Consider the following 14,579-nt stretch of genomic DNA (forward strand, 5'->3'; position numbering starts at 1 on the left):
CTCCAGGGCTGTGCAGCTCCATGCTCAGAGCAGGAGTTTCACACCACTCCAGGGAAGAGCCTCTGTCTCCCAGGAGCTTCTCAGCACTGATATTTCCACTTCTGATGCCAAGAAATCTCCTGCTCTTTCCACACCCTCTCCAAAGTGCAGCCCCTGCCTCAGTTAGGCAGCACTCTTGGATTTTCCAGGTACTCAGGAAAGGAAAATCATTCCCACCTCCTAACGGCATCAAGTGCTGACACAAACTTTGTCAGTTTATGGTACCAGAGTGCTGAAAGGAGAAGCAGAAATGTAAATGCTTTGGAATAAAGATTGTATATTGCATCACTGGTTTGGTAACCCATAAAAGAAACCATCTATCACCTTTTCTGCAAAGCTAATCAGGAAAAATGAGAAATGCCTGGCAAGGATTCCGTGTTTGGAATGCCAAGAGACTTCACACCAGGTTTTGGCATTCTCAGGTGAAGAGAAATATGTGGTCATGCACTGTAAAACAGGAGGAAAATCATTTTTGTGATTTTTCTTTCCACAAAAACCCCAACTAAAATGATCTCATTCTATTTAACTACAAGAAAAAAAAAATCCACAACAAAACTTACTTTGTCAGATATTGAGAGTGGATATTTAAAGCTCAGAAGATGATTTTCAATATGTTTATTGGCTTGAGAAAGCAGTGGCTTATTTACTGAATCTGTTCTGCACCCTTAATTAGCACAAATGCCAGTAGGGGAACTTCCTGCATGCTTTCTCCCATGCTGACCTTCTGCATGAGAAAAAATCCCTAGTGAAAATAGATTTTAATTCCCTCCTTGAAATCAAACATCTGGCTTTGGTTAAGGAGACACACAGCCCTGTCCTTTGTGATATTTGGACTGCAAGAGCTCTGGGGCAGGGAGGATTTTCTTTGTTATTTGCTGCTGAAAATGACAGGAATTTCTGTTTATGGATACAATAATGCTAATGCTGCCACTAAGAGATGATGAGAACATGACTTGCTGTGATTAACATTCATTTATCACTGAAATGCCAAGTACAAATCAGCACACATATTTAATTGCTCTCCATCTTTGCAATTAGTTTCTATCATATTCTAAAAACTCCTCAGTATTGTCCAGTGTGAGAGACAGAGCTCACAAATTGATCTAAAGCCTCAAATTCTTATGGAAAGGGGGGAGCCAAGGGTGTGTCAGCCTCCTCCAAAAGGCAACCCTGCTGATTTAGTTACCTGAATCAGTGAAATCAGCTTAATGAGAGATAAGAGATGCGCATGCCTTGAAAAGTGGGAGGCAAATGAAATAAGTTTGTATCTACCACATTTTTGTTTGGTTCACTGTTCTTCTCAGAGATCTGATGGGATGGATGGACTGGGACCCACTGGCAAAGTCACAAAAGGCTTTGTGCTATGAAACTTCCATGCCTTTGTTGCATTTTATTGCTTAAATAAGAATGTAAAAGCTTGTCTGATGATGAGAATAAATTAACACTTTGCCTAAATGCCCCGGTTTGAAACCAAAAGAAAAAAACACTGAGGGGCAACATCATTCCCTGCTTGCAAAATATCTGGTTTTGATAGGCCTTGTCCTTGCAGAAGCAAAAGGGACAAAAATACTTAAGACAATTTTAGGCACTGGAAAAGTTCACAGGATGAGCCCTGAGGGCTTATAAACAGCAGCAGATGGGTAAAACCTTAATCATCAGTCTGAGAAAATCACCCTGATGTCAGTGCCGGTATTTGACGCTTCCTCAGGATGTGGAGAAGATGTTTTCCTCACCAGCAAGGTGGAAACCTCACTCCGTGAAAAGTATCCTCGTGGTAACAAGGATATTTTATGGATAACAAGGGTCCACTAAGAAAGGATTCCTTTTTTTCCATATGATCCACAAATAAGCATCATGTCCATGTCAGAACCAGCGTGGCTGAGGCAGTTTTGCACTCCGAAGAGCTGCAGCAAGTGCCAGGAACAGCCAAAACCTCAGCAAATTACCTGGAGTTCAACGCACAACAAAGGATGATGTTCACCTGAAAAAAATCTGTGTAATTCTCTGCTCCTTGAGGCAGAAAAAAGAAGGATTAGTCAGAACATTTTTGCCTGTCAGATGCTGCTGAAACACACTCCAAGGCAGACATGATCAAGAGTAGGCAAAGTCAAATTCCACTGATTCTTGTATTCCCTTCTGCTGCACCAACAGCAAAAATGGGAAGCCCAGCTTCATTTTTTTAGAAGCAAACATCCACATTTTGAAGAATCATGTGCCTACATTATGCAACTACCTTGTCCCTAACAAAATGGGCTGGTTTTCTATTTAGACTTGTCTAAAAATAAATTTGAGAGGCCTGTTTTCCCAAAAGGGCAAGGGTTATGCACATAACTCAGGGTCCACTTGGAAAACCTCTTCCTCATTCCTACGAGCAGCACTAATGATTATCTAAACAGAAAGTCTTTTTCATCTCATTTACTTTTAGGCCCTCTTCTGTCTTCCACCTTTTTACATTTCTATCAGTCTGAATATTAAATCAGATTAATATTTTTGCATAGGTTTTTTCCTTTACCTGTCTCTGCCATTATACACATTTATTTTTATATACATGCTTGTCTATATGTGTATACATATACACACATGAATATGTGTATATGTGAATATGTGTTTTGGTATATTTAAACAAATACATACAGACACCAAAAAAACCCCATATATAGGTGAATAAACACATCTATGCAAAGAGACAACCCTTGCAAGAGAAATTGTGTTTGATTCAACACTGTTAAAATTTAATTTAATGTGATGGAACTGTATCAACCTGTTGAAACTTGATCTTGCAAACCCCACTTTTCAACCACAATTATTGCATTCTTTAAGCATCACATTTTGTTTTACTGAAAGCAAATGTGATAAGGATGAAAAAAAAAAAAAAAAAGAAATGGAAACAGTGGGTTGTAACTGTGTGCAATCCATGAGGAGGGAAATGCTCCCTGCACCTGGAGTGCTGGAGCTGGATGCTGTAAACACCCTGTAGAAGCTTTTATCTATCAGTTTACTTTAAGCCTCTGTCCTTAACAAGTCTTTACATGTGCAGCATAAAGGCAAGTCCCATTGCACCTTATTAAGTTGTTTATTCTTTCCAGCCCTCTGCATTCAAGCTAAATCACATTATGCAATTAGCTGCTATGAAAACAAATGAAACTTATTCTGTTTTTCCGAGTTGAAAGAGCAGTTCAAAATATGTCCTCTTCAAAAATTATTTAACAGACTGAATTAGGATCAATTTGATGTCTGAATTATTTTTTCCTGTAAGCTGCTGCTGAGGTTATGCTTAAAACCATGCTGCAAAAAAATATTTGTGACTTGAACAGTGAATTTTGATTACTTAGACAACTTCATCACCTTTCCCACAAAAAGAAAAGAATTAATTACTTTTAAGATGTAGGAGTGACAGGGTGGTCTTGACATGCCACAAAGTTCAACTGGTTGCATATTAATATTTTTTTCCTTTGAGAAATCTTGCCTCTAAATTTCAGCATTGAAGTGATTCAATTATTAGAAATTTCTGCTGGCAAGCAAAGGGCAGCACATCTCTGCTGTGCTGCACGACACTCATCTGTATGGGAAGAGGAAAGAGACAGTTACCATGTAAACAAAAGGAAAACAAGGACAAAATCTCGCTGGCTCTGTTGAGCTCATCACCAGCCAAGCCTAATTTTGATCAGCTCTCCCTTCATCAGCAGGATCCTCTCTGATGGAATTGACCATAAAAGGAGATTTGGGGGTTACTGTTATCACAGGGATTGACCAAATGTTCAAATACCAACGGAGACAAGAAATTCAGAGTATTTTAAACTGTTGATTTTAGCAGGCATTTGCTTTCTAAATGTGCAATAAGTGACTGTCATCAGAAGAGCACTGGGTGATTTATTTCATGACCTTCTTTGTGGAGTCAGTTCATACAAGCCTCTTTCCAGTGTTAATGTATTCCCCCAAAAATGCAGGCTGGGTCTATCCCTGGTCATATGAAAAAATTATTCCAGCCCAAGAAACCATGGAGGTTTCTGTCCTACTCTTAGCAGTACACTCCAGGAGAAAAAAATCCAAAATATTCAATTTTTAAATTTTTTTTTTTTTTTTTTTTTTTTTTTTTTTTTTTTTTTTTTTTGTTACTGGGGCTTAATTCAGTCACAAAAATATCCCAGTCCTACAAGTGATAGTAAAAACTGTTATTTGGGGGGGATACAGCAGATTACCTGCCTGGAGGACAATATGAAATTTGTGTCTTCAGATTCTTCTATCAAGCATAAGACATCATGGGTGAATAACATTCCCTTTAAACCATACCAAATATACTGTATGGTTAATAAAATGTCATCTAGAAATACATTAGAAAATTCCTTATTCCTCCATCAAAAAAATAGGAAAAGATTTTGCCATGTGAAGACAAGATTATTTTAAAAAAGGAGTACATAAAAATCAACTAAAATTTAAATTGTGTTATAATAAGCTGTTCAGAGTCGTTTCAAACTAATTCCCACTGAAAATAAGTGGGATGAATTGAGACAACATAAGTCTCTGCATAAATATTTCTGGAAATACAGAAGGAGGAATGGAAACTTGGTCATAAATTTGCCAAGATGAAGAGAAGGTGTCATTAATGTTTGCTCTCTCTGTATGAGCCATGGGTTCTTCCTCTTGGGGGAATCACAGTGGAAAACTGTAAACAAATTTTTCTGCGCAGCATCATAAAATAAACTCCCAGCTCTGTGTGCAGTGCCAAAGACATTGCCAGGCAACAGAAAATTATTGCTCTATCTTGAGAGAATGCCCTGAATTTATTATTTTTGGGTCATCCGTTAGTGACACAACTCACAGTTTCACCCAGGTTTCATTCCAGTGAGCCCAGTCTGGCAGCTAAACAGATGTCCAGAAATTTCAGCAGTTTAAGGCACTCCAATCCCCCTAGTTCACCAAACTCTGTCACTCCTGAGTGACAACAATCAGGGGGAATTGGGAGTTTGGCTGTGCCCACTCTGCATTACATGGAGATGTTACCTGAAGGGCTGCCCCATTTGGAGCTCCAAGGGCATCTGGGGGAGAAAATTCCCTGCAGAAATTTCCCCAAGGTTGTGGACACCCCAGCACACCTGGGGAACATGCTGGGCACACGCAGCAGCTGTGGCACAACATTCACAGGAACCCAGTGGTGGTGACAGGGAAGCCACCACATCCCTCAGCTAATTTTTCCAGGGCTTAACAATCCTCATGGCTAAAATAACCCTCCTTTTCCTTCTTTCTTGAATTTATAGCTCCCAGTCCTGGAAACTTTAATATTAATTACCTTTTTTTTTTGCTTAAAATATTTTGAGAGCAAATGCTCATTCTTTCCTAAGTTTTAATTGGCGAAGAGATGACTTTGAAAGGTTCAAGTCTTTCAAGCAAGCAGAAAAGGCACAGCTCTAGTAGAAGCTATAAATTTAGTGCAGGGTTAATGAGGATTATTTACATGCAGAGATTTGTAATTAATTGTCCTTTTTAGCTTCTTTAGGATTTTAAAATCCCAAACAGAAAGTTTCTCTGTGAGTAGCAATGACAAATTTCTTCCTTTTCAAATTTCTCCCTTTCAACTGTGAATGCACACAGTGCCTTTGAGCACAAATCTAAGAACATTTAGACCTCATGGATGGCACTTCTAAATATAAAACACTCTTCTTAATATTTTATTTTATTTACCACTGGCTACAAGCATGCTTCTAGCCAGATTTTTCAGTTGAGGTGGCCAGTGATGATCTGATAAGCTGTGGTTAACTCCAGCCCTTGCCATGGTCTCTGCACACCCAGCAGCTGCACCCCACTGACATATGGAGTGCAATTAGGTTAAGCCCAGCTCTTAATCACTGTACACAGAAGCAAGTGCTGTCCTGTGCTGGGTGGGGGCTGTTCTTGGTGTCTGGGTGGGAAAAGGTGGGAAGAAAAGCAACCATGACACCCTTGTGTGCTGAAAATGAGAATAACTGCTGCTGTAGTGTCTGAAATAATCAGTAAATGTGCTGGTCCAGGGCATCTCCTGCAAGGATTTTTGTACATACCTGGCTGTACCTTAAAACAGGTGAAGAGTCACTTGTGGCTAAAGAAAAGGAGTCAGCTTTCAGCAGGAGAGTGAGGGAAACCCAGCTCACTCCCCAAAAAGCTGGGCTGCAGCAAAGGCAGGGGGAGAGAAAACACCTGGACTGAGGAAGGTGAGGAGGGGGCAGCAGGGAAAGCAAAGAGAGAGGAAGAGAAGAATCACAGAATTGTTTGGATTGGAAGGGACCTCAAAGGTCATCTCATTCCAACATCCCCTGCCATGGAAGGGAGGGATGAAGGGAAGGAAGAAATCTGTACGTTGTTAGAAATAGCATTGACAATTCTATACAGACTGCAATGACTCTGAAATCCCAATTAAGGCAATGGAAATGCAGAACCAGTAATGCAGAGATGAATCATCTGACCTAAAATAGAGGGAATGATGAAACATACAAGGGAACAAAGTGTGTCATTTTAGATTTTACAGCAAAATAATTCCAGACATATTCTCTCAAAAATATTTGGCCAACAAAAACTGTAAGACAGTGTTGGTTCCTGCAGCTCTATGCAGGTACAGAGGAGAATTTCTCTCCTACAAGCTAACGTGGACAGGTCTGCCTTTCTGCAGGTCTCAGACACAAAGGGCAGGCAACACCCAAAGTATCACACATGCCAGCCTGTCTCCAAGAGTGACACTGCCAATTAAAGATAAAAAATAAATCAAAAATCTGTTTAGCATATTTTTTAAAACAGGATGTCAAATGCACCATGAATTACCAGGTCCCACTCTCACTTTCTCTCTTCCAGCGTAGTCCTAATAAACAAAATGAGACCAGAGCAGCTCTCAGGTCTGCAGCAGTTGGGAAGCAATGGGGGAAAGTTTCCAGTGAAGAGACTTTCCATATTCACAGAACTTTTACAGTCCTAATTTAAATGAAAAAACCTCCTGCTTAAGGGAGGAAAACCCCATATCCAGGCAGCTGAGCAGTCTGACAGAGGGGAGAGGAGAGATTTCTGTTATATATCACACATTTTTACAGATTCCTGGGGAAAAATATGTCCTTTCAGTAACTGTCCATTGACAAGATTTCAGGAGTCAGATTCCTCAGCTACTCTAGATTAGCCTGGAAAATGCTAAACTCTCCTGTGAGTGTTTCAGGTTCCAGCTGCAATTCCCCTCTATGCCATCCTTGCAGCAAGACACCCTCTGCCTTTTCCCACTTCCTTGTGCACATGCAAAGGGAAATTTGCATTTCCACCATGCAGGGAAATTCCCTTTTGTATTTAAAGACAACTTTACTGATCCTTTGTGCTACTCTGGAAATAGGAGGAGATCTCAAGAGGAGAAAGAACAGCCACCTTCACTGAAATGCCACAGCTGAGTCTTTCTATGCCACTTTGAGAGCCTCAGTATTTTCTGTGCTTTAATTAGCCATTAATTGACCAGATAAGTGCCATAATATTTTATCTCAGCCCCAAAATACACCTGCATAACTCTGAAGGCAATTTCAACCCAAGGCCCAAATATCAACATAAGTTTTTCCTAATCCTGAGCCATCAGACCTCACAGCTTGTGAAATAGAGACAATAATGCTTCAGACACACAAACATCACAAAATACAGAAATTAAAAAGCTTAAAGCCAGATTTTTCTGTGTATCTTTATCCTTTGTGCAATTACTTGATTAGCTCTCAGTAGATCTGGAGAGTTCTGCCCATTAAAACCCTTTTTTTTAAGTTTGTGGGTTTTTTCCCCTCAAGAAGGTCCACGACAGCACCAAGGAAGATGCTGTAAGAAGTCACCAAGGGTCTGACAAAAAATCCAGTGCAGCCATGTGGGATTTTACCATCAGAGTTGTAGAAACCCTTGTGCTGTGGCTCTCCAGGACATATTCTTGTTGTAGTGGTCACACATAACCCAGAGCTGTGACCTCTGTGAACAGAACTAAAAGACATTGCAGAGATGTTATTTGTATAATCGGCCCAACTGTGTAATGGCATGGACAAATTTTGTCTCTTCACATTCAGCACTCAAAATTCAATGTACACACAGAGCTGTGTAAGCACATGTAGCTCCCAAATGCCTGGGATTTAAATGTTACAGCCAGTTTGGTGCCCAGCAGGATGCAGGTTCTGGAGAAGCAATCAGCTTCTCTCCTGCCCATGTATCACTGGCTCCTGGGTAATGAGCTGCCACAGGGAACTGGGGAAAGAGTGGTAAATTGACAGAGAAACAGGTCAGGCAAAAAGGGCTCTTCCAGTGCACTGCTCCTGTCCTTCAGAACTGAAAACAACACTTCCTAAAGAAATCCCCATTCTGTTCTGGGGGCTGAATTCATCATGCATAGAATGTAATTTTACAGTCCAGAATGGACAATAAATTCAGTCAGTAGCCTGAATATAAAGACATCAATAATTCTGTATCTTGGCTATTTTTGCTCTGCCACTTGAGCCTTCCCCTCAGTAATGGATAAATCCATGAGGAGATGACATCAGCCAGAGGGCCCAGGCCATAGAAATGCAAAAGTGTCACAGGGCAGAACTTCTACTCATGGCCTGAAAGCAAGTGCTATTTGCTCATCTCACACCATGGGCATGTCTTTAGAGTGCACAGAAAGGCACAAGAATAAGTCTGAAGTTGTTATAAATTGTTCTTGAAATACACATTTTTTTCATCTAAGAACCAGCATGTTAACATCAGAAATTAAATTAAATTAGTGACACAACAGTGCCCTGGCACTATCTGATGAAACAAAGAAATGAAAACATATTTTTTCAGCAAGGCAATATTTTTCCTTCCTAACTTGTGCATTTTTTGCTTGACAAGAACTTACCACGCATCACCTCTAACACTTGGGTACAATTGCTGAAAAGAAAAATCATCTACTCCACATACACCACACTTTTCCAGCAGCTCAGCAATGCACAAACACAACCGGACTGGCTGAAATTCTGGAAATTGCTGTCCATCTGTGTGGAATCTCTGACCCCAGAATGTTCCCATTTGAGGCCAAAGTGAGTGACACTGAGGAGTGAAAGCATCAAGCTCACTTTTCCAGTGTACCATAGCCCTAATAGCTCTTTGGTGCTCTCTCTGATTCACTTACATGAACCTTCTCAAGAAAGCCATGCTGCTTTCTGCCAAGAAACTCGATCCCCAAAGCCACATTTACAGGAAAGCAGGACATTAACAGAATTACTGTACTAAAGCAAAATTTTGCATTATCATTCCGTTTGTTCTTCCTGGAAATTAACTTTGTTAAACATGAACCAAAACATAAGTCCTCCTATTTATTTTTTTTAATAATAAGCACCAGAAAATTATTTTTTCTTCCTTTTCCTTGCTTGAATTTATTGTCTGGACAGAATGAGAGAAAATGCTTGCCATATCATCCATCTCTCCATTTGGTTTTTCCTGAATTTCTTTACATGCACAATGAGCTGGGATGAATACACTTGTAACTAGGAAACCAAAGCCACTTTTTAATATTCTTACACACTTCCACTGTAATCAGAATACTCAGGATTTTAATTTTAGAAGGCTCAGACACCAAACTCCAGCTGAAGTTACACAGAGCTGGGAGAGCTGCTAACACAAAATTGCACTGTATCTGCTGTGCTGTGACAGATTTTCTATTTCAGTTGCTCCTGCAGCTTTTCATCAACGTGTTTTTTAGAAATACCCACGAATTTGCAACCCCTTCCTAGCTGCAAATGAAGACTATTTTATGCTTTAATCATAGTAACCCATGACTGTCTGCCCACTTTAAAAAAACACACACCAGTACCTGTGGTTTATTTGTCTCTGAATCGTTGTCCAATCTGTGGAACAATCACCTTTTTAGATAGGAATGTGTTTCTTGCTATTTAACAGCTTTCCAGGTTAATTTTGCCACCCAGCTTGCCACTGTCTGGCACCATTTATCTGAACCTGTCCAAGCTGCTGCATGTGGGCTCCAAGTGGAAAATATTAACTAGATTGTGCTATTTGCAGAAGAATGAGGCTGACAGCTAAAAAAGCTCAAGACTTGGCACTCAGAAGCAATACCAGGAATGCAGGCAGTTTTACATTATTCTGTATTATAGTTATTTTCCTGGTAAGAAATTTACACCTTCAGGAAGAGTCTTGTCTGTGTGCCTCGTATCACACCAGTAATGGAAATAGAATTTTTTTTTAATGCTTACATTGTGTATCTCACTGTCTGGTTTTCCCTCTGAATGCCGAGAAGTGTCTCTACTTTCATGACAAGATAAGTGACAGGTTTTAACCAGAAAAAGTAAGATTCCTTACTTTACCTTCTAGTATTTGTTATAGGAAGTGTCATCTGAACACATGAGAAGAGATAAATAGAAGTCCAGGCACCCTTTACAGTGCAGAGCTGTCTGCAATGAGAAAATTCTGTGTTTGCATTTTGGCAAGTCATTAAGTTTTGGCAGAATATTTGGAATCAATAAAGAGAGTTCCCAGGAACATCTGCATTCAAAGCAATGGGTTCATTCACGTGTGTTCTGTGATCCCAGGTAACAGCTCCACATCCCAGAAATTCTGAGATAGAAGAGGGTGGCTGAAGGAATGGGTAACAGCCACAGCATTTGCCCCACTCTAAGATTTTCAGGGGCAGAGAGACAGAAGGCAGTTTTTCAGAGATTAACCACCTCCCTCTGAAATATGTTCTTGGCAATAATCAGTTCCAGAGGATTTGGTGAGAAACAAGAGACAAACCCCTGTGGTGCCTGGGGTTTTGCATTTCCGCTTTTACAGTGGTTGCAGGAGGAGTTGGAGCTGGAGAAACCCCACTGCCAAGGTGCTCCAGCAGGACACACTCCCAAAGCCACTAAAATACAAAATACAGAACAGATCACTCTGCATGGACAGAAGATTCAAAGAAAATTTACCAAGATGAAAAATGTTAGCAGCTCCATCTAGTCAAGGTTCCCCCAGGCAAATGAAGCTGCTGCTTCTGTCCTTATCCTCTCTCCTCCCTCAAAACCAAACTCCTCTCTGCAAAACTCTTTCCCAGCTGCTGATAGAGGAGTGCCTCAGGGTATCTGAGCTACTTCTGGGTTCTCTGCAGGAAAAGAACCTGATGTCATTAGATTTAAATTAATCACACAAGGTCCAAATCTTCATTAAAGAAAACTCTAGGATGTCTACATATAAAAGAGCTGAAACTACAGATCTAAAAAAAAAGACAATTATCTCCAGGATATGACTTCATTTCAACTATTTTTATATTGAAAATGTTAGTGTCAAAAACACTGAACTATTCAGAGTACACAATTTTGCCCTTCAGTGCAATATTTACACAATGAAAACCAGCAATTCTCATACTTTAAACCAGTGGTTTAGTGTTTTAGCTTTTACATGTTAATTTGCTCACAATGTCCATGTATAATCATCCTTTATTTTCTTTGAAGTTTCTTTATATTCTACATTTTGCAGGGGCTCAGTTTTTAACAAAATTCCAGTGATAAAGCTTGTTGGCAAGTATGATCCAAAGTTAATCTGAGCAGTTATTGGATACTCCAAATGGACAACAAACCTTATACTTAACAAACATGCACCTGGTAATAACAGCTGCAACCACACATAAAGATGAAAAATATATCAAACTAAGCCCCCCATCAAAGCATCTAAAATTAGAAATGTTGGAAAATACATTCATAAACAAGCTGATCTTGAAGAACCAGAATACATTCAAATAATTGGGAATGGTACATTTGACAAAATTAACCTACTTAGAGAAAACTTAAAGCCCTTATCATTCTCCAGAATGAATTTCTTCCCTAGATTTTATTAGGATCAAGAAAAATCTGATTTACAGGAATATAAGACAACCATAAACTTTAATAACATCTTTAAACTTTTTAAACTTTAAAAACAAGTCAATCAGGCTCAATCATGAACTACAACCAGATTATGTCTTTTTGAATCACAGAATCTTGGAGGATTGCATTCAAAATTTTCTCAAATCATGTGTTTGTAAGAATGACAAAATTATAGAATCACAGAACATTAAGGGTTGGAAGATCATCCCTGCCATGGCAGGGACACCTCCCACTGTCCCAGGCTGCTCCAAGCCCCAGTGTCCAACCTGGCCTTGGGCACTGCCAGGGATCCAGGGGCAGCCACAGCTGCTCCGGGCACCCTGTGCCAGGGCCTCACCATGCTCAAAGTGATAAACTTCTTAATATCTAACCTAAATTTCCCCTTTTCCAGTTTGTACCCATTCCCCCCTGTCCTGTCACTCCAGTCCCCCACAGAGAGCTCCTCTCCAGCTTCCTGGCAGGTCTCTTCAGGTTCTGAAAGGTGTTTTGAGGTCTGCACACAGCCTTCTCCAGGATGAACACCCAATTTTCCCAGCCTGTCTCTGTAGGGGAGGTGCCCCAGTCCTCTTATCAATTTCGTGGCCTCCTCTGGACTCTCTCCAACAGAATTATACAAGGCACTGCATGGGCTGTGTTCCACTGGCTGCACTTTCACTAGGGAACCTGACAAATTAAAAATGCTGGTAATAAATACCTGCACAGCAACACACACACAAGTGTAAGACCGCCTTTCAGCAGGGTAATTTGGGACAGAGATCCTCCACCTGTGCCACAGCCCTTTTGGAGAAGCACACTTAAGAAATTATGCAAAAACCAACTAGTTTCTGCTCGGCTGAGAAGTAACTTAGTACACATGAAGGAAAAAAAAATTTAAAAAAAGAAGAAGAAAGCTCCGGTTAGCTCCCCAAATGCTCCCCTGGCAGCACCGCCAGCCTCACTGCACTGACTGGTTTATGGGAACAGATGCAAGTGCTTTCCCAGTTGTTTGCTCCCATCACCACAGCAGCCCCCGTGCCAGAGCAGTTGTCTGCACAGCACAGCAGAGCAGGGAACTCTTCCAAAGAGCTTTGCTGGGGTTTTGTGCTGGCTCACAAAGCCACACTCGCATCAGGGCACGAGTCCCTGAGTGAGAAAAAAACCCCACTCCTTTCACAAGCAGCTTCCCCAGTTTCCAAAGCTACCAAAAGAGCCAGCAATGACAAAACAAACCCCCAAAATCTGGAGAGGGGAAAAAGGAGCCAGACCCAGTAAGGTACATCTCCTTCCCTTACATGGGTTTTAGCCCATTTGCAACAAAACCTTGGCAAAAAAAAAAAAAAAAGGCTTAAATGCATCCCTAAAAACATTCCAGGGATTCTGCAGCTGCTTCAGAGTATTTGTGACCTAGGTGGGATATCTGAAAGCACACTGAAAACATGTATGGGATTAGATGCTAATCTCTAGAGCTGTCCTTAATGAAAAGATAACACGCCAGATTAGCTTTCAATAAAAACAAGAGGAATCTTGTAATTCTTAATTTCTATTTTAATACTTGCATTTTGACACATAAAGCCCTATTCGGGTATTTAATTCAAAGCGGATAATCACGATAAGAAGCCAGCCTAAAGCAATGATAATGGCCATTATAATTTTTTTTTCAAATCAGCAGCTAGAAAGGGGCTGAGCGAAAACCCACCGGGATCTGGGCATGTGTGTCCCTGGTGGCAACAGAGGGTGGTGGCCTTTGAGGGACAGTGGGTGGCTTGTGAGTGGGATGGTAGTGGCTTTTGAGAGGTTGGAGGGTGGCTTTTGAGGGGGACAGTGGGTGGTTTTTAAAGGACAGGAGTGGCTTTTGAGGGGGACAGTGGGTGGCTCTTGAGGGGGATAGCAGGTGGTTTTTGAGGGGGACAATGGGTGGCTTTTGAGTGGGACAGGAGTGGCTTTTGAGGGGGACAGTGGGTGGCTTTTGAGGGACATTGAGTGGTTTTTGAGGGGTTCATTGGGTAGTGAATGCGATATTGGGTGACTTGGGGGACTTGGTGACTTTTGATGGGGACAGTGGTGGCTTTTGAGGGGGACAGAAATGTCAGGGGTTGGGGGGTTGCTTGTGAGGGACACAGTGCGTGGCACTAGGCACGGTGCTTCTTCACAGACCACACTGGGCCTTACCGCTACACCCAAAAAACTCCAATAATAATAACAATAATCACCACAATAAAACCTCACGACGAAACAAGTACAAATGTCGGTGAATCGCGCACTAACGCGGCACGCGGGTTCCCCTCACACCCACAGCACGCAGGCGGGGGGGGCGGTGGGTGCGGGTTACCAAAGCGGCACCTCCCGAACCCTCTGTCCCCCGCCACACGGACCCGTCCCTCCGTGTGTGTGTGTGTCCCCTCCTTGTGTGTGTCCCCTCCTTGTGTGTGTCCCCTCCGTGTGTGTGTGTGTCCCCTCCGTGTGTGTGCGTCCCCCGTGCCGGGCCACCCCCACCCGCGCGGCGGCGGCGGCTGCCTCAGTTTCCCTGCGGCGGGGCGGGCTGAGGGCGGCGGCCGTGGCGCTGCGGGCGGTGCTGCCCGCGCTGGAAGGCGGCCGGCCGGGCGCGCTGTCGGTCGGTCTGTCAGTCGGTCGGTCGGGGGATCCCCGCTCCATTTCCCCGTTTCCCCGTTCCCCCCCGCCGTCTCCCTCCCCCCCCCCGCCGCGCCGCCCCCTCGCCCCCCG

General features: G+C 42.0%; 1 protein-coding gene across 1 annotated transcript in view; it reads right to left on the reverse strand.

Annotated features, from left to right (window-relative positions):
* UMODL1 (uromodulin like 1) overlaps positions 1 to 14,510 on the reverse strand; it is a 78,575-nt gene extending 64,065 nt beyond the window's left edge. The window contains exon 1 of the mRNA XM_058045593.1: positions 14,327 to 14,510. Coding sequence (XP_057901576.1) covers positions 14,327 to 14,510 — 184 coding nt within the window. The remainder of the gene's footprint in view (positions 1 to 14,326) is intronic.
* Between the last annotated feature and the right edge of the window lie 69 nt (positions 14,511 to 14,579).

The sequence above is a fragment of the Melospiza georgiana genome, chromosome 2, assembly GCF_028018845.1.
Source record: "Melospiza georgiana isolate bMelGeo1 chromosome 2, bMelGeo1.pri, whole genome shotgun sequence".
NCBI classification, from domain to species: Eukaryota; Metazoa; Chordata; class Aves; order Passeriformes; family Passerellidae; genus Melospiza; species Melospiza georgiana.